Below are 21,535 nucleotides of genomic sequence, written 5' to 3'. Positions count from 1 at the left end.
CTTTTTGGCCATAAAAGTTACTTACAATTTTTTTTAGAGGCAGCTAGGTGGGTAAGAATTCTGGACTTAGAGTAAGGAAGACCTGAGTTCAAATCCTGTCTCAGACACTTAATAGTTGTATGATTCTGGGCAAGTCATTTAACCTCCGTTTGCCTCAATTTCCTCATATGTGAAATGGGGATGATAATAACTCCTACCTCTCAGAGTTGTTGGGAGCATTAAATAATATAATATGACATAAGTGCTTTGCAAAACTAAAATGCTTATTTTGTTGTATTACAAATATGGCACCTATAAATAAGATCGATTATAGGATTGTAGAAGTAGAATTGAAAGATTTCTTAGATGGGATGTAGCTCATTTCTTCATTTTGCAAATAAAGAAACATTGTTTGGGGGCAGCTAGGTGGCACAATGGATAGAGTATCGGCCCTGAAGTCAGGAGGACCTGAGTTCAAATCCCCCCTCAGACCAAACACTTGACTCTTATTGGTTATGTGATCCTGGGCAAGTCGCTTAACCCCAATTGCCTAAAAATTAAAAAAAAAAATTAAAAAAAAAAGAAATATTGTTTGTACAGGTACAATTCAACAGACCTTTATTTAGCATCTATATCAAGGAAAGTACTGGAATAAAAAGACAAAACTGACATGGTCCACGTTTTCAGCTCCAGTGCCTCCCTATTACCTCTAGGATCAAATATAAAATCCTTGTTTGGAGTTGCTGAAGCTACTTTCTTTATGGCCCCTGCACTTGAGACAATGCCTAGCACATAGTAGGATTTAATAAATGCTTCTTTCTTGCTTGCTTTTTTCTGCTGTGGATAGGGAGAATACTACCTGTACATGGATAAGTAAGAATTTTAGTAGGGCTAAAGAGTACTAAGATCTTGGAGGGTTGATGGTCAGAAAAGGCTCCATTGGGAGGTAAGGCTTGAAAAAAGCTAGAGAGGTCACAGAACTAAGAAATGTCAGACACAGAATTTTAATCCAGGTCTTCCTGGACCTAAATCCAGTACTTTTGCCATGCTACCTCACTACCTTTTAGAAGTAGTAGTTAAATCAAGCTCTCTGCCTTACATTATGGATGAAAGAATTAACTACATTCCTCAACTACTGGCCTTCATCTCTTCCTTAGGCTCCTGTTCTTTCTGACCTTCTGTCTGCTGACCTGAAAGGATTCCAACATTTCTCCACCCTTGAAGAAGCAGGTTGGTGTGATTCAGCTGAATACCACATCAATGTACTGGCTCTCTCCTCCATTTTCAAAGCAGGCAGAATAAATTAAAATAGGTGTACACTACATTGGGGCAGATTGAAATTAGACAATAAAATGGATTACAGAGTAGCAGAATGAATTGCTGTGGGAGGGCTTAAAATCTCCTACTCCAAGGTTTTTTAATGTAAAATGTATACATGCCTTTGTAAGATGTGTAAATCCACACGAGATGTCTAAATGTATAAGTAAGTAGTTTGAGGGGAGGCATTGATAGATATCTCTGTAATCTTGTCTTCTGTTCTCCAAGAGAGACTGTGATTCCAGGCCATGAATCTGGCTGCTCAGTTTCCCTTGGAGAGAGGGAAGTAGACTAGAATTATATCCACATGAGCCCCCCTAAATATTGATGACGTAGGGGCATAATTGGTTCAGAACAAATCCACTAGAGTCCCTGGTTGCTTTCCTTAAGTAGGTGGGGAGGGTAGCCCTTACCTTACACTCACCAGTTCAACTTCTTCCTACCAATTGCTGGTCATGGAGGTCTAGTAGCTTTTTTTCTGAACCAATTGTGCCCCTAGATCTTGGAGGCCCCTCAGTGCCTGGCAAAGGAGTTTGAACTGTCAAAGCATGAAGACCCCAAGAGAGCCATCTTATCTAATTCTGTTCCTTGACCTTCCTCTATTCTCCCCAAATCCCTGTAATCTTGTCTTCCTTTCAGAGAAATACCTGAGTGAAGAGTGAAGTTTCTAGCCCTATAATGTCAATGAAGACTCCACCAGAATCCAGGATTGTCCCACTAATGCCAACCAATTGGCCTTATTCTGTGGCACGAGATGATGAAAAGACCTTTCTATCAGCATACGCCATTGATCTGTGGACTTCTCTTGTAATGCATCTTTTGGACTGGTGTACTCAAAGAAAACCCCAGTAGGTGGCACTATGGAGAAATGATGGAAGAAAGACCTATTCATCTTAAAATGGACTTGGACCTTTGGGGAGCAACAGTTGAGCATCTGGGTAGGAAGAGTGATAACTTCTAATTGAAAATGGTTCTTGTTCCTCTTCTCACCTCCTTGACCCACTCCTTTTACCACTCGTCCATATTTAGACTTACCTATTCCAAACAGTAAGAGAGCTTCCTAACAAATCTCAAGTAATACATGGGCCTTCCCTTGAGCTTTGCCCTCAGAATTGAGTCATGTAGATACAAAGAGATCCTTTAACCTGGGGCTTTGGTTGGGTTGTGGACTTTGGAAGCTGTATTGAGAAGGGAAGGAGCATGGCAGTGAAGGCAGGAGGAGACTGTATTGGGGATGACTCCCTGAGTCTATTATTCTAGCATTAGAGGGAGGATAATGACTCTCCTTGATAATAAAATTAGAACTGGAAAGGACCTAAGCAAATGTCTTAGCCCATCCCTCTCACTTTACAGGTGAGGAAAGTGAAGACCAGGAAAGTTAAGGAGTGACCCATCCAGTTGACCTTGGATAGTAAATATCAGAGCTGGGATTAGAACCCAGATCATGGCACAATGGATAGAGTACAGGGCCTGAAATCAGAAAGACTAATCTTCCTGAATTCAAATCTGGCCTCAGATACTTCTAGCTGTGTGACCCTGGGCAAGTCACTTAATTGTGTCTGCAACAGTTTCCTCATCTGTAAAATGAGTTGGAGAAGGAAATGGCAAACCACTCCAGTATCTCTACCAAGAAGATACCAAATGAGGTCATGGAGAGTCAGACATGACTGAAAAGACTAAATAATAACAATAACAACCTCTTACTCAAAACCCAGTGCTCCTACAATTGTACCATGCAGCCTTCCATAATTAACTGCTATGAAAATGTGAAGCTTTTCTTTTTCTTTCCTTTTGCCTTCTGTTAGGGGTAGGCCTGACTTAGGCCAGCATGCTACTAGTTTAAGTTCAGTAAGTCATTGCACAGTTAACAAAAAGAGGTTTACTTAGCCCTAACATAGAAATGATGTTCAACAAGGATAATGTAGCACTTTGTACTGCTAAATGTGTAAAAGTGACTTCCCTTCTCCCCATCTCTTTATGGTCAGCTGGTCAGAGTGTGATGGCTCCTGCAAACTTTAGATATCTAACAACTCTGAAAGGCCCTCACCCTTCTTGGGTGAGCTGTTTTGTGCCTTTAGGCGACCAGGAAAATACATTGATACAGCCAGCGGTTACCAGGAAGTTGCTCAAGGGAGGCACAGCTTGCATTTTGCCCTAACCCAAGTCCTGGCTTTGGGCTCTTTTATGGAAAAGCTGGCCTAACCATATTGGGGAATAAGGAACCCTTGTAGACACTGGTCCTTTGGACTGATGCACCTTCTGTCTTACTATATCCCACTGTCAAGGGCTGTTTCCAAGCTCCCCCTTCACCCCCCAGCCCCACTTCCCACTCACAGGTTTGGGTATTCCATTCTCACCAGCAAACTGCTGCTGTTTCTTATCCCCCTACTTCCTCATCCTGTCCTGGCAGAAGGAATCTCTGCTGTGGAGAAACAGCAGGTGACACAGTGGGTAAGAGCCCTGGACCAGAATTCAGGAAGACTTAGGTTCAAATCTAGCTTCAGACACTAACTGTGACTCTAGGCAAGTCACTTAACCTCTACCTCAATTTTCTTATCTGTAAAAGGGGATAATAATAGCTGCTTCTATCTCCCGGGGTTGTTGTGAGGAAAAAATGAGATAATATTTGTAAAGTACTTATGTAAATGCTAGCTATTATTATTCTATGGTGCTTGGTTGAAGGATTTAATCCAATTGCCTTCTTTACCCTGATGAAAGTACTTAGATTGGGGAAGCCACAGCAATGAGGAAAGCCCTAAAATATCAGGGGTGGAAAACCTGCAGCCTTGAGGCCACGTGTGGCCCTTTGACTGAATCTAAACTTCACAGACCAAATCCCCTTAATAAAAGGATTTGTTCTGTAAAACTTGAACTGGTCAGAAGTCCACACCCAAGGACCTATGGCCTCCAGGCCACAGGTTCCCCACCCCTGTAGACTAGATTATTAAAGCCTAATAATAGTACTCAGGGGAGAAATCACCACTATGAGGATCTAAAGTCATAATGTGAACATGAAGAGGGGGGAGGGGAAAGTTGAGCTGCTGAATTCTCATTTCCTGCCCAAGAGGGACAAATACCCTATTATTATAACAAACTTTCCCTCCTTCCTTATACAATGGAGTCATTAGGAGAAAAGACTTTATTAGGAAGAGAAAATAGTGGAACACACTTTCCTTCTTCTAAGCCAGTTCCTCACATTTCTTCCCTTTTCCTATCTTCCCAGTTACTGTAAGGCTTTGGGGTGGATGAGTAGGATGGGAATCTGCTGCCTGGCTCCCTGCTCACAGGCCCCTGTATATGTTTGATAGATTTCAAACCTCTTGGAACAATAAAGATTCCCCCCCCCCCCTTCCCCCTTGTTTTCTTGCAAAGTGTTGGGTGGTGGTGGGTGGTTTGAGGGCAGGATTTCACAGATTATGAAACTCATGTTGCTTGGCCCCAGCAATGAAAGTGAAAGCAAAGCTTAAAGGGAAATTTCATGCCATTAAAGGTGTCAACCATTTTACCAAAAGTTTGGTCCAAAGAAATAAACAGAATCAGTTTTCCCCTTAACCAAAGGTTTGTCCTAAGAACAAACAGAATGGGGCTCCCCCTTATTGAAGGTTTGTTCAAGAATAAACAGAATGGAGTTCATTTTACCAAAGGTTTGAACAAGGAACAAATAGAATCAGGTTGTACATGTGCTATAAAGTCCTTATTTGTTCTCATTAAGTCAGAGAATCATGTATGATGGAGTAAGAAAATAATTCTGAACTCAAGAGGTAAACAAGCTGAAAGAGATCTTTTGTACACTTAGAGCAATTCCAACTCAGGATGCCTGTCAACCAAAATTATAGTCTTCATATGTGTCAACCATAATATGAGAAAAGAATTTCTTAATAGGATAGGTTGTAAATACAACAAGATAACAGAATTGTCAAGGTGTCGATTGAGTTATAGATCCAGGATGTGTGTTTCTAAGAAAAGTCCCATTATTCAAAGATAGCATCCAGTTCAAGAAGCCTTGTCCTGGACAGTCATAAATAGAAGAATACTCCTGATCAGCTTCATCTGGCCTTGTAATTGCTGACACAGGAAGGGGAATTTTGGGTTCACTCAGAGAGCAAAGCAAAGCTTGTCTGTTATGCCAGAGCAAAGAAGGCATTACGGTAGGTTAAGCTCAGAGTGGGCCAAAAATGTCTTTCTCCTGAATAGCCAGTCCAGGTTTTAGGCCTTTCTTAGGTGATGGGGCGCTCAAAATGGTTCACAAAGGCAACAATCATGTATTACCTGCTTTATTTAAGATTCTTAGGGGAGAAAAGGAAGATGCTTCTTTCATAGACTACTAACTGTCCAACAGGAAGGAATGTGGTAGGAACCTAATTGGATCCATTTCTCCCTTTACAGGATTCTGCTGTAGATATTGGATATATGGGTGTCAAAGTCAGATAAACCTATGAAATTATTGATTCCACTCCCTTCTCCTTCCTGTCCAGCTTTGTTTCAGTAGCTGGAGATTTGATAATAAAACCACAGAATGTTAGAATTGGAGGACTCAGGGATCACTGGAAAGGTGAGGAAGATGAGGCCTAGAACATCCCACTGAATGATTGTGCCAACTCAAGAAGAAGCTGCCAGGTTGGGATCTCAACATTTCTAAGGCTTGGCATTCCTGTATTTCTGAACCCTGTGTCTCAGGCTCCATCTCAGCACCTGGTCCCTCATCTCTAATATCAGTTTCCCCTATGTCCAGAGACAGGCATGATGAGATAGTGGAAAAAGCACCAGAATCTCAGAGTGGAAAGAAATCTCAGGGTTTATCTGATCTAACCTTTACCTGAAGAAGAATCCGTCCTAGGACATACCTGACAACTAGCCATCCAGTCTCTGCTTAAATCTATTTCCTCCAAAGGCAGCTCAGGACACTTTGGGGACAGCTCTAATTGTGAGGAAGTTATTCAAATATCAAACCTAAATTTACCTCTTTGCAATTCCTGCCCATTGCTCCTAGTTCTGCCCTTTGTAACCAAGCAAGAAAGTCTAATTCTTTCTTCCTATCACAGCCTTTCAAATATTGGAAGATTTTTATCCCCCCACCCCAACTCGGAAGTCCTCTCTTCTCCAGGATAAAAGTCTCTACTTCCTTCCAAACAAATCTGCATTCAATGTGATCTTGAGGCCTCTCACCATTCTGTACACTGTCCTCTAGGCACAGCCCAGTCTTTCCTAAAATGTGGCTTTCACGACTAAACATAATACTGTAGTAGATATGGTCTTACCAGGGCAGAGCACAGAAGGACTGTTATTTCTCTAGACCTGGACACTATGCCTTCTTACTTGTTGCTGATGGTTTGTTGTTCCAGGCATGAATTTATGAGAAAACTTTAACAAAAGCTTTGTCCTAAGAAGTAGTTTTGCATTTCTACCATTGTCACCCTTTCCTTTCCCCTTACATTCTAAATGTTAGTTTCAGTGATTGAAACTCAGTGAGCATTTCCTCTTAATTTTAGAACAGCAACAACAAGAAAATCCCTAACCCAAAGCTGTGTTGTTGTTTTTTTAATTCAGGAAGGAAAGATATTAGTTATGTCACTAATGATAAAATCTACACCTGCATAATTTTTTTTTTTTTATAAAAGAAAACCATCCACCTTTTAAAATGTGATTTGGCTGCTCTTTGCCCTTTGTTCTTGAAGAGGACCATGACATCAGGGAGGATAATGCCATGACATGCAAGTGAAGTGGATTTAAGTGAGGGAGGGCTGTGCAAGGTCACCAGATTCACCTTCTCCTCCGGAGCCATCTGGGTCCAGTGGCCAGACATGGATCAGGACAACTGGAGATGGCCCAGAATGTGATTTGGTAATTCTCGTGTGTATTCTACAAGGGAAAGATATAACATGTTATAAAAGATGTAACAAGGCTTTAGCATATATCTAAATCACCTAAGATGGAGGTACCTATGTGAGAGATGGCAAGAACCTGCTTCTGGGAGAACACATCCTGCATTTACCCACCACATGGATGGGAGTAGCCTTTTTCAAAACTACTAGATGGGGACGGTCACTCTCTGTCTCTGTCCTTCTGTCTCTCTCTCAGCAGTGATAGATCCTATTCAAATACAGGATGGGTACCATGAACTAAGCTAGGTTGAGGGAAGGGCTAGTCTCCCCACTCCCCAGACCCCATAATGCCCCAAATCAGGCTTGGGGTATTGGTCTGTTTTGTTTGTCCTTTTTTTAGTTATAGGTGCAGGTAGTGGAGTCCCCAGACCCAGGAGTTCAAGCCAAGATGATCTTGGATTCCAGGATTCTTGGACTCCATGAGGCAAGATTCCAGGCTGAACATCACAACTAGTGCAAGGGAGCACCAGGAAGTCAGGGTGTCAAGGCACAAGCTCAGCAGGGCTTTGGACTTGGAATTTGGTAGGACCATGCTATAGAGATATTGAGTTAAGCTGTCAACCTAATCACCCTCCCCTTCCCAGAAAATGAAATCATCTAAGGGGCTGGAGGAAGGGGGAGGGGATGGTGCTCCCCTCCCAGGAGATGGGAGGAATGTTTATATGTTTGTTCTTATTATCCCTTTGAAGTAAATATTCTTTTGTAAAAGATAATTTGACTGTTAAGTGGTTAAGTTGAATTGGGGTACAGGGGACCCCTAAAAATTTGGAGAATATAATCAATGGGGGCTAGAGCCAGTGGCAGAGACTATTTACTCCCAACTCCTCTTAAGGATACCAGGTGACATCATCGTTGGGATCAACATCAGTTTGTGAGATTGCACCAGCTTTGGAGCCTTCAGTATCCTCAGAACCCTCTGTTCCTGTCATCGAGGCAGAGCAAAGGATTCCTCTCAAAGCTTCCACTTTAAGAGGTTTCCCAAATCAGCCATCTCTTCGTTTTCCACCAGCTGTACTCCTTGTACTGGACTCCATCATGTGTCCATGCCAGGTACTTTCCCCCTTGCCAATACCCCTTTTCAGCTTCCTTTCGTGTGTTGTATTCCCCCCATTAGATTGTAAGCTCCTTGAGGGCTGTGACTGCCTTTCTTTTTCATATTTGTGTCCCCAAAGTTTAACGTAGTGCCTGGCACCCAGTAGGCATTTTAAAATATTTATTGACTGACAGAGAGTCAAAGTCACAGACTTAATGAAGAGCTAACAAGAGAAAAATGGACACCATTGAATGCAAGTCATTTATCATTTATTTGTTGACATCTGAGTTCCTTCAAAAATTCAATATCTAAATTTAACAAATGGCACCTTCTAGTCCTCAATACAAATTAAGGAATCAATAGCACTCTCAAAGGAGAGTACTAATTAGGTTTTTTTTTTTTTTTGGTCTTCAAAACAGCAACCTATAGCAAAAAGGAGTCAGAAAGATTTTGAAATATATATATATGTATATATATACATATATATGTATATATATATACATATACATATATATGTATATATGTGTATATTTCAAATGCTTTCTATAGATAGTATATATAAATGTGCATATATATTGGTATATATATACATATATGTGTGTATACATATATCTATATAGACACATATTTTATACACACACATATATATAAATATTTAGACATGTGTATGTGTGTCTTTAAATGTTCATGGTACATTGACTTTCTAGAACCTGTAATCTTGAGATAGATGCCCCTGAATCAAATTCAGTATGTACAATGGCATAGAGATACATGAATGGACTCTAAGACACTTGTTATGAGGAGTCTTCTAAGTGTCTTGGAGAAATCTCTTGGAATAGTACTAGAGAACTAATTCTAAACTGAAGATGGATTCATTTTTCTTTTTTCGGATGGTCAGGAGGCAATAAACATTTGTGATGTGTGGGTATTCAAATGTGTTCTTTTATCGATGTTACTGTTTCCTCTGGACATTTCTGCTGATATCAAAAATAAAATAGTTACTAGAAACCTAGAAACCTGCTGGCTGGTCTGTACCTCAAGTCTCACCCCACTGTTATGATTGAAATTAAGGTAAACATGATCAATTTATTAGTTAGGCTAGCAGTAACCAATAAATTGGGTCAATGGCCTCTCTCGATAACCAAAGATCCCGAGTGAGGGCTGACAGGATCTTTTATAACAATTAGCAAAATGATAGAGCAAAATCTCCAGCATTACAAGTGTGTCTTTTTATGATTGGCCTGACATTACATCATGACAATGCTGATTGGTGGACATCTTAATGAAGAGTCACCTCAGCTCCTCCCCATTACTTCCTCTGTTGGGAGATAGGAATAATCCTCAGGTGATAAAATTAGGCTGTAGACATGGGTATAGTTTGCCACAGCTTTGACTGAATCAACCTGAATTTGAGTTAAGTGGGTGGTAGGTGAGATTACAAATGAACTTGAATTCTGGATAAGTGGACAGTAGGTGAGGTAAAGGTAGACAATACAGGCATACTTCTTTTCAGTGCTTAGCTTTATTGCTCTTCACAGATATTTTGGGGTTTTTTGTTTGTTTGTTTACAAATAGAAGGTTTGTGGTAACCCTACTTCGAGCAAGTCTGTCAGTGCCATTTTTTTCCAACAGCATGTGCTCATTTCATGTCTCTGTATCACATTTTGTAATTCTCACAATATTTCAAACTTTTTCATTATTACTATATCTGTTATGGTGATTTGTGATTAGTGATCTTTGAAGTTGCTATTGTAATTATTTTGGGGTGCCACATACCACTCCCATATAAGATAGTGAACTGAATTGATAAAGGTTGTATATGTTCTGACTGCTCTACCAGACTGGCCATTCCTTATATCTCTCTTCGTCTCCTTGGGACTCCCTGTTCCTTGAGACACAACAATATTGAAATTAGGCAAATTAATAACTCTACAGTGGCCTCTACGTATTCAAGTGGGAGGAAGAATCAATCTATGTGGTAAACTTCATTGTCTTATTTAAGAAATTGCTACAGCCACCTCAGCCTTCAGCAACTACCACCCTGATCAGTTAGCAGCCAGTAACATTGATGGAAGACCCTCCTCCAGCAAAAAGATTGTAACTTATTGAAAGCTCAGATGATGGTTAGCATTTTTTAGCAATAAAGTATTTTTAATTAAGTTATGTACATTTTTTTAGACATAATACTATTGCACACTTAATAGACTACAGTATAGTGTAAACATAACTTTTATATGCAGTGGGAAACCAAAAACTTCATGTGACTCACTCTATTGCGATATTTGCCTTATTGTAGTACTCTGGAATCAAATCAGCAATATATCCAAGGTATGCTTGTACCTCGGGTGGAGATTCAATTCACAATAGAATTGAATCCTGAGTGGAGGTAATTACAAGAAATAAACCTTGGTCTTTTGGCAAGTTTCTCTGGAATGCGGGTGAAGGGTGGAGTTACAAAGGTAAGGAGTTTGAACTTACACTGCATGGGAAAGTATTACACCCATGCCAGCTTGATTAAGTCTTAAGAATACAATTATAATCAATTTTCAGTTTTATACTGCTCTAATCCATCCTCCATTCAGGTGCCAAAGTGGTCTTCCTAAAGTACGGATCTGGCCACGTCACACACACACACTTCACTCAATAAATTCCAGTAGTTTCCTTTGACCTCCAAGATAGAGTATAAAATCCTCTGTTTCTAGTTCAAAGGCTCTCAAAAACCTGCCCTTCCCCCACATCTTTCCAGTCTTCTTATACCTTACTCCCTCCCCCCATGTTATTGTTCCGCCTTTGTTTTCAAAGAGGACCAATAACATCACAAGATGATGTCTGGATTTTCGAGTTAATTGGATTTAAGTGAGGTAGAGTTGCACAAAGTTGTAAGCCTCACTCTGTCTTCCAGAGCCAATGAAGTCCAGTGGCAAGACAAAAGTCAGGATGACTGGTGATGGCGTGTGATGCAGTAGATGACCTTGGCATCTTCAATGCCTGACCAAACTCTAAGTGCTCTGCAGCACCTCCTTCAGCCGCCTTCATGGTGGTTGGAACAAATTGTTCCCATCCATCCATTCCTAGGGAAGTCTTCACATTTGATTCCCATCAGTTACTCACAACCTGGTTTAGCCCATTTGCTGAGATAGTTTTATGCGGGTATCGCCATGCATACTAAAACTTCTTGGAGCCATAGGTGAAAGTTGAATGACAGGTGGACACCAAAGGTGGATGACCAGCCCTGAAAAGGGCTTGGCAAGCCCAGACACCCATACACTCCCTCCCACATTCTTTACTTTACAAGTACTTACATACTTTACATACAAGACTCTCCATCTCCAGAATTCAGGCATTTTCTCAGCCTGTCCCCCATACCTGGAATACTCCCTTTTCCTCATCTCTAACTCCGGGCTTCCCTGGATTCCTTCAAGTGCCAGCTAAAATCTTATCTTCTTTAAGAAGTCTTGGGGCAGCTAGGTGGAGCAGTGGATAGAGCGCTGGTCCTGGAGTCAGGAGGACCTGAGTTCAAATCTGGTCTCAGACCAGACACTTGACACTTATTAGCTGTGTAACCCTGGGCAAGTCACTTAACCCCAATTGCCTCACCAAAAAAAAAAAACCCAAAAAACAAACAAACTCAAAAACAAGTCTTTCCAGATCCACCTGAATGCTAATGTCTTCCCTGTTTTAATAATCTCCAATTTATCCTGTCTCTGTCTTGTTTATACACAGTTGTTTCAATGCTATCTCCCTGATCAGACTGTGAACTTGAGCTTTCTATATGGAACTATCTTTTACCTTTTTTTGTAGTCCCACAACGTAGCACAATGTCTGGCACATGATAAACACTTAATAAATACTTACTGGCTTCTTGATTTCTTGAAAAGGCAATGTATTTCAAAGCTTTACCGTATAAGTTCTTCCATCAGAGATAATATAAAAAGACAGGCGCCCCAAACTTCCTTACAACAAAGAACCAACACAGAATCTGAGTTTAAACAAGTACTTCCTGTTAAGGGTTTCTAAAAGATTTAAAGCCTCAAAGGCTGATTTGTACAAATAAATAGAGTTACACAGTGATCTGATTCTTTTGGAGCCATACACTAATTATAGTAACTGTTTCATTACATTACAAACTAGTGATATAGCATCAAAAAGGGAAACAACTTTAAAAATAAGTTAAATAAAAGGCACATTCCAAAGCAAAGTATACAAAAAGATAGTTCATTTTTTTCTTTAGTTTTCTGAGGTAGGAGGAAGGGAGAGGGACATAAACTCTTTTCAAATGAAATTGTTTCTGTCAGGCAAAGTGGAGAGTTTAAATTGGCTTCTTCATTTCTTTCCTTGGCTTTTGGAAATGTGATTAGTTCTCCAAGTGGAAGTGATATACCAGCTTCTGGGACAAGCATTTGACAAAATGGAACTCAGCATCTGACAAAAACTGTTGGGAAAACTGGAAAGCAGTTTGGCAGAAACTAGATATAGACCAACAGCTATACTAATGTCAAGATAATGTCAAAATAGATACATGATTTAAACAAATAGGGTGATACTCTATTTTTTTTAGGCTTTTATTTAGTATTTTGTTTTCCCCCAGTTACATATAAAACAATTTTTAGCATTGGAATTTTGAGTTCCAAATTCTCTCCCTTCCTCCCTCCTGACACCCTCCCCAGTTGAGAAGGCAAGTAATTTGACATAGGTTATACATATGTAGTCATGCAAAACACATTCATAATAGTCATGTTGTAAAAGAAAACATAGATAAGAAAAAAACCTGTATGCTTCAATCTATATTCAGACACCAACAGTTCTTTCTCTGGGGACAGAGAGTATTTTTCATCATAAGTCCTTCAGAGTTGTCTTGGATCGTATTGATGACAACAGCTAAGTCATTCATGGCTGATCATCTTACAACATTGCTGTTACTTTGTACACAGTGCATTTCACTTTGCATCAGCTCATGCAAGTCTTTCCAGGTTTTTCTGAGAGCGTCCTGCTCATCATTTTTTATAGTATAATAGTATTCTATCATAATTACATACTACAACTTGTTCAGCCATTGTCCAATTGCTGGGCATCCCCTTAACTTCTAATTACTAACCCCAGAAAAGAGCTGCTATAAATATTTTTGTACATATAAGTCCTTTTCCTTTTTGTCTTTTTTGGTATACAGACCTAGTAGTGGTATTGCTAGGTCAAAGGGTATGCATGGTTTTATAACCCTTTGGGCATAAATTCAATTTGTTCCACATAATTGTTTGAATCAGTTCACAACTCTACCAACAATGTATTAAAATCATTTTTCCCACATCCCCTCCAACATTTCTCATTTATCTCTTCTGTCCTATTAGCCAATCTAATACATATGAGGTAGTACCTCAGAATTGTTTTAATTTGCATTCCTCCAATCAATAGGGAGAGTATTTTTTCATATGGCTATAGATAGCTTTGATTACTTCATCTGAAAACTGATCATATCTCTTGATCATTTATCAATTGGGGAATGGCTCTTATTTTTATAAATTTGACTCAGTTCTGTATATGTTTGAGAAATGATGCCCTTATTAGAGAAACTTGCTTCTAATTTTTTTTCACAGTTACTATTGCTAATTGTATTTCCCTCCATCCTATTCTCTCTCTCCTTTCACCCTGTCCCTCCTCAAAAGTGGTTTATTTATTTATTATTGTTATTATTTTTTTTTTGGTGAGGCAATCGGGGTTAAGTGACTTGCCCAAGGTCACACAGCTAGTACGTGTCAAGTGTTTGGTCTGAGGCCGGATTTGAACTCAGGTCTTTCTGACTTCAGGGCCGGTGCTCTATCCACTGCGCCACCTAGCTGCCCCTCAAAAGTGTTTTGATTCTGACTGTCATCTCCCCTAATCTGCCTTCCCTTCTATCACTCCCCTCCCCCTTTCTCTTATCTCTTTCCCCTCCTACTTTCCTGTAGGATAAGATAGATTTCTATACCCAAATGAGTGTGTGTGTTATTCCCTCCTTGAGCCAATTCTAATAAGAGTAATGTTCACTCACTTCCTCTCACCTCCCCTCTCTTCCCCTCCACTGCAAAAGCTTTTACTTGTCTCTTTTATATGAGATAATTTACCTGATTCTACTTCTCCCTTTCTCTTTCTCCCAGTAGATTTCTCTCATCCCTTAATTTTATTTTTTAGATACCATCCCTTCATATTCAACTCACACCTGTGCCTTCTCTCTCTATATATATATGTTCCTTCTAACTACCCTAATAATGAGAAAGGTCTTATGAGTTACAAATATCATCTTCCCATGCAGGAATGTAAACAGTTTAAACTTATTAAGTCCCTTATGATTCCCCTTTCCTGTTTATCTTTTTATACTTCTCTTAAGTCTTGTATTTGAAAGTCAAATTTTGTATTCAGCTATGGTCTTTTCATCAAGTCCTCTATCTCTGAATGTCCATTTTCCCCCTGAAAAAATATACTCAGTTTGGCTCGAGTAGGTGATTCTTGGTTGTAATCTTAGTTCCTTTGCCCTCTGGAATGTCATATTCCAAGCCCTCCAATCTTTTAGTGTAGAAGCTGCTAAATTTTGTGTTATCCTGACTGTGGCTCCATGATACTTGAATTGTTTCTTTCTGGATGCTTGCAGTATTTTCTCCTTTATCTGGGAACTCTGGAATTTGGCTATAATATTCTTGGGAGTTTTCATTTTGGCATCTCTTTCAGGAGGTGATTATTGATTCTTTCAATTTCTATTTTATCCTCTGGTTCTAGAATATCAGGGCAGTTTTCCTTGATAATTTCTTGAATGATGATATCTAGTCTCTTTTTTTGATCATGGCTTTGTGCAGCTGTTTTCAGAGATACTTCTAGGGAGCAAGTTCTTCCAAGGTGGTATGATCTAAGGAGAAGTGTTTACTACTCTCCTGTCCTGTGCTCTGGTCTGTGAGAAATCACAAGCACTCTTTTCTGCCCTGGAACTATAAGAAGGGTACCCCTTCCACTGTGGCTGCAAGCTGTGCTATGCTAGTGCTCCTTACCACTTCAGGACTGCTACCCAGGACCCAGATCAGAGTATAGGCAAAGCAACAGAGTCTTGCCTCAGTGCTAGCAAAAAGACCCCTGTAATCTCCTTTTGACCAATTGTTTGACCCCCTTACCATTTGTCGGCTGAGAGCTCTGGAAGCAGTCACTGCTGCTGCTGAGGCTGTTTCAGTCACTCCCAAGGCCTGCTCCTGGTTTGCTGGGGCGGGGCTATGTTGGTGCCACCTGTGCCAGACTGTGTTGCACTCTCATCTAGGCATGAGGGACCTTTCCTGCTGACCTTCTGAATTGTCTGTGGTGTCTTTGGGCTGAGAGGTCTGGAAACTGCCACTGCTATGAGTGATTTAATCACCCCAAGGCCTGCTCTGGCTTTTCTGGGGCCTGGTCTACACTGGCATGGCCTGCACTGGACTGTGCTCCTCTCCCACCCTGGTGCAACAGACCTTTCCTGCAGACATTTCAAGTTGTCTTGGGCAGGAAATTTGTTTCACTCCATCTTTTTGTGAGTTCTACTGCTCTAAAATTTGTTTAGAGCAATTTTTAAAAGGTATTTGGAGGAGTTTGGGGGAGAGCTCAAGTGAGCTCCTGCCTTTACTCTGCCACTTTGGCTCTGCTAGGGTGATACTTTAAGCAAATTAGAAGAGTATGGAATAGTTTACCTGTCAGATCTATGGATAAGGGAAGAATTTATGACCAAGCAAAAGATAGAGAGCATTATGGGATGTAAAAAGGATAATTTTGGTTACATTGAATTAAAAAAGGTTTTGCAAAAACAAAATCAATGCAGCCAAGATGAGAAAAAAGGCACAAGATCGGGGAAAATTTTTTACAGTAAATTTCTCTAATAAAGACCTTATTTCTCAAATATATAGAGAACTGAGTTAAATTTATAAGAATATGAGTCATTCTCCAATTGATAAATGGTCAAAGGATATGAACAGGCAGTTTTCAGATGAAAAAAATCAAACCTTTCCATATCCATATGAAAAAATGCTCTGAATCACTTCTGATTAGAGAAATGCAAATTAGAACAACTCTGAGGTACCATCTCACACCTATCACATTGGTTAATATGACAAAAAAGGAAAATGAAAAATGTTGGAGAGGTACTAGGAAATTTGGGACACTAATGCACTGTTGGTGGAATTGTGAATGATCCAACCATTCTGGAGAACAATTTGGAACTATGTCCAAAGGGCTATAAAACTACACATACCCTTTGAACCACTACTAGATCCATATACCAAAGAGATTTAAAAAATGACTTATATGTACAAAAATATTTATGGCAGCTCTTCTTGTGGTGGCAAAGAATTGGAAATTGAGGAGATGCCCATCAATTAGGGAATGGTTGAACAAATTGTGGTGTATGATTTTGATGTAATACTATTGTGTTATAAAAATGTTGAGTAGGATGCTTTCAGAAAAATCTGGAAAGACTTAGGTGAACTGATACAAAGTGATGTGAGAAGAAGCAGGAGGACAATTTACACAGTAACAACAATATTGTATGGTGATCACCTGTGAATGACTTAGCTATTCTCAGCAATACAGAGATCCAACACAATTCTAAAGGACTATGATTAAAAATGCTACCCACCTCCAGAGAAAGAACTGATGGAGTCTAAATGCAGATTGAAGCATACATTTTAAACTCTTTTTTATGGTTTTTTTTTGGTTCTGTTTTCTTTCACAACATGACTAATATGGAAATATGTTTTGCATGACTGCACATATATAACCTATAACAAATTGCTTGCTGTCTTAGGGAGGGGGAAAGGTAACAGGGAGGGAGAGAATTTGGAACTCAAAATTTTAAAAAATGAATGTTAAAAATTGTCTTTATGTGTAATTGAAAAAAATAAAAATCTTTTTAAAAATGAGAGCAGTAGAGAGAAAACATGGGAAAAACAAAGGCTAGGAAAGAAAGTTATGAAAAGAGAATTAACAGTTTGAGAAAAGAGATACAAAACCTTATTGAAGAAATTAACTTCATGAAAATTAGAATTGGCCAAATGGAAATTAATGACACCATGGGACATCAAGAAATAATAAAATAAAATCAAAAGACTGAAAAAAATGGAAGAAAGTGTGAAATATTTCATAGGAAAAACAACTGACCTGGAAAATAGATAAATAAGAGATATTTTAAGTATCACTAGACTACCTGAAGGCCACGAACAGCAAAAACAGCAACAAAAGTCTAGACATTACATTTTAAGAAATCATGAAAAAAAACTGCCCAGATATCTACAGTAGAAATGAAAAGAATCCACCAGTCACTTCCTCAAAGAAAACCTAAAATAAAAACTACCAGGAATGCTCTAACCCAAACTCAGAGATGACAAGTCAAGGGAAAAAAATACACCAAGTGGCCAGAAAGAAAGAATTGGAGTACTGAAGAACCCCAATCTGGATCACACAATATTTAGCAGCCACCACTATAACGGAGCAGAGAAATTGGAATATAATTTTCCACAAAATGAAATATCTAGGTTTATATCCAAGAACAACCTAACCAACAAAACTGAGCATAATCCTTCTAGAGAGAAAATTGATCTTTGATGAAATAGAGGATTTCTGAACATGCCTGATGAAAAGATCTGAGCTGAGTAGAAAATTTGACATACAATCATGAGTCAAGAGAAGCATAAAAAGATAAATATGAGCAAGCAATCATAAGGAACTAAACAAGGTTAAACTGTTTGCATTCTTGTATGTGAAGATAATGCATGTAGCCCCACCCTCTCAGAATTTTATCATCACCAGGGATCTTAGAGTCTAATTAGACAAAGGGCCTGAGTGTGATTCTATTATATTTAGATAATCTCAAGGAAACAATGAAAGGATAGGGATTGGGAATGCATTGGGAAATAGAGGAAGGGAGGGGAAAAATGGGGGAAATTATCTAAAATAAATGGGATGCACAAGAGGGAGTTTGCATAAGGAGGGAGCCGTGTGATGGGAGTAAGGGATACTTGAACTTCACTCTCATATGAACTAATTAAAGGAGGAAAGAATACACATACCCACACAGTTGGGCAAAGAAGTACATTTCACCCTATAGGGAAATAGGAGGGGAAAAGGTTAATGGAAATGGGAGAAGAGGAATCAGAGGGAGGATAGGTTAAGGGAGGTAGTAGTTAGAAGCAAAACAGAATCTTAAAGCAGGGAGGAAGGAGGAAAGAGAAAGAAAAGTATAAGAAATAGGATAGATGGAAATACACGGTCAGCAATTATAGCTGAATGCGAAAGGGATGAATTCACCCATAAAATGGAAGAAGATAGCAGAATGAATTAGAAACCAGAATCCAATAAAATATTATTTACAAGAAACACATTTGAAAAAGAAAGATTTACAGAGTTAAAATAAGGACTGGAGCAGAATCTGTTAAGCTTCAGCAGAACTAAAAAAGACAGAAGTACCAATCATGATATCAGATGAAACAAAAGAAAAATAGAATTAATTAAAAGAGATGTAAGGAAACTACATTTTGCTTAAAAGGTACCATACATTCTGAATTAATATAAAGACTAAACATACGTGCACATATATGCATAGCATCTAAATGCTTAAAGGAAAAGTTACATGAGTTATAAGCAAAAATAGACAGTAAAACTGTAAGAGAGGAGAACTTCAATTTACTCTTCTTGGATCTAGATAAATCTAATCATAAAATAAGCAAGAAAGAAGTTAAGGAGATGAATAGAATGTTAGAAAAATTAGATGTAATAGACTTCTGGAGAATTAGTGAATGGGAATAGAATTTATACACATACACATATATATATATACATCTATACACACGTGTGTATACACACACACACACACACACACACACACACATATATATTCCAGCTGTGCATGATCCCTTCACAAAAATTGACCATATATTAGGACAAGAAAACCTCACAAACAAATGCAGAAAACTTAAACATTAAATGCATTTTTACTAGCCATAATGCAATAATAATTAAATTCAATAAATGACTTTTGAAGCAAATATTAAAAATTAATTGAAAGCCAACTTAATCCTAAAGAAAGGGTGGGTCAAAAACAAATTATAGAAACAGTCAATAATTTCATTAAAGATAATGATAACCATGAGATGACATACCAAATTTGTGGGTTGTAGTCAAAGCAATACTTAGGGGAAATTTTATATTTCTAAATGTTTCATCAATGAAAAAAAAGAAAGAGCAAATCAATGAATTTGGTATACAGCTAAAAAACCATTAGAAACAAACAAATTAAAAACTCCCAAATAAAACCAAAATAAAAATTCTCAGACTCAAAGGAGAGATTAACAAAATTTAAAGTTAAAAATTGAACTAATAATAATAATGGATAAAACTAGGAGAATGATTGGGAAGTATTTATTTATTTATTTTTTGGTTAGGCAATGGGGTTAAGTGACTTGCCTGGGGTCACACAGCTAGTAAGTGTTATGTGTCTGAGGCTGGATTTGGACTCAGGTCCTCCTGACTCCAGGGCTGGTGCTCTATCCACTGGGCCACCTAGCTGCCCCTGGAAAGTATTTATTGAAAAAAAATAGGGGATGTCCGTCAATTGGGGAATGACTGAACAAGTTGTGGTATATGATTATATTGGAATACTACTGTGCTATAAGACATGATGAGCTCGATGATCTTAGAAAAATATAGATAGACTTGCATGAAACAATGAAGAGTGAAATGAGTAAAACCAGGAGAACATTGTATATAGTAATAGCAATATTGTTTTAAAAATATCTTTGAGTAAATAAGTCATTTTAATTATTATAAAAACCAAAATCAGCTACAAAGAACGTATGAAGAAAGCTGTTATCTGCATCCAGAGAAAGAACTGATAAATAGAAGTATGAAGAGAATGATTTTACACATATATATGTATATATATGTGTATATGTTTGTGTATACATATTTGTGTCTAATGGTAGCCATCTCTGGGGAAAGGGGAGAGGAAAAAAATTACATGATAGCTTTATTATATATTTAAAAGGAATAGCAAGTTGTACATAAAAAGTCTGCAGTTTTATGTGTAATCCTCTTTTTTATTATACCATGTTATAGAAATGCTTATTATATTCCATAAATTAAAAATGAAATAAATAAAACAAACCAAAAAAAAGAGAAACTGGAGGGGGGTGGAACTAGTGTGTTAAATGCACAAGAATTTAAAGTTGGCACTATTTGTATACTAAGAAGCATATGCTGTGTAATCAAAAAATAAAATAAACATTTTTAAGTGACGGCCTGTTCCTCCCACAAGCCAGCTTTGTAGCTAGGTTTACGCCAGACGATTCTTCCTTTTGCTTCTCTCCTAGGGTCCTAAATGCCTGCAGCTCCAGCTGGTCGACAGAGACAGGCACCCTGAAGTCTGAGTCAATGTCTTTTACCCAGAAATCAATCCTTAAGAATTCAGAAAAGAATACACAATTAAGTGCCCACCCCCCACCCCCCCCAAAAAGGGGAAAAGGAGGAAATCAGACAAGAAAAAATCACCTAACTACTGTGAGGATACAAGGAGCATGTGAATTCACTGAGTCTAGGATAGGATTTTTGTGATGTTTACCAGGAGCAGACAGCAGCTTTCTTTGTTCCTGGGTTATTATGCGAAAGCTGTTTTTCAGGCTTGTGGCCTCCTGAAATGCCGGCTTGCTACTAGCTACCATGGATTCTAGCTGCCCTCAGAAAAGGGAAGATCAAGAGGAGAGCAAAGAAGGCTTTCCCCGCCTCCTGTGCTGAATAAGAATCTCTTTCATAACTATAATAATGAATTAACTTCTCCGTACCTTAATTTCCTCATTTGTAATATTATGAATTAGACTAGGTGATCTCTAGGGTTTTTTTCAGCTGTGACATTCTATGGTCTATGAATTGAAGATAATGGTGATAACTAAGAGTACTGAGAATTAGGTTGATAAATTAACCTAATCCCCTTCCCCTCCCTAGAGACTGGTTCACGGGGAGGAGGATCATGCCTCCCACATATTGGGGGAGTAATTTTTGTATATTTGTCATTGATTATATATTTTGAAGTGTATATGTACTTGTAAAAGCTAATGTGACTGTCAATAACTAAATGAAACTGGGTTGCAGGGGATGACCTCCTACACCTGGGGTAATACCAACAATGGGAACTGGAGCCATTTGCAGAGAGCTTAAACCCACCCTCCCCCAAACCTCCTTAAAGGTACAATCGAACCTACCTGGCCTTCAGGTAGTGGCCTCCTGTTAGGGACTGGGGTAGCCAGTGTTAAACTATATTCATATATGTGTGTCAAGATACCTCCTCAGAGACTTA

At 38.8% G+C, this 21,535-nt stretch overlaps 1 protein-coding gene across 2 annotated transcripts in view; it reads left to right on the top strand.

Moving 5' to 3' along the window:
• The window catches only part of SLC26A11 (solute carrier family 26 member 11), a 41,821-nt gene extending 39,047 nt beyond the window's left edge, over positions 1 to 2,774 (top strand). For both annotated transcript variants that reach the window (XM_027850155.1, XM_027850156.1), the window contains 2 exons: positions 1,137 to 1,209; positions 1,936 to 2,774. In XM_027850155.1, the coding sequence (XP_027705956.1) occupies positions 1,137 to 1,209; positions 1,936 to 1,958 (96 nt within the window). In that variant the 3' untranslated portion in view covers positions 1,959 to 2,774. The remainder of the gene's footprint in view (positions 1 to 1,136; positions 1,210 to 1,935) is intronic.
• Positions 2,775 to 21,535: the final 18,761 nt, after the last annotated feature.

Source organism: Vombatus ursinus, unplaced genomic scaffold (assembly GCF_900497805.2).
Source record: "Vombatus ursinus unplaced genomic scaffold, bare-nosed wombat genome assembly UNPS02008996.1, whole genome shotgun sequence".
Lineage (NCBI taxonomy): Eukaryota > Metazoa > Chordata > Mammalia > Diprotodontia > Vombatidae > Vombatus > Vombatus ursinus.
This window is presented reverse-complemented; position numbering and strand designations above follow the sequence as displayed.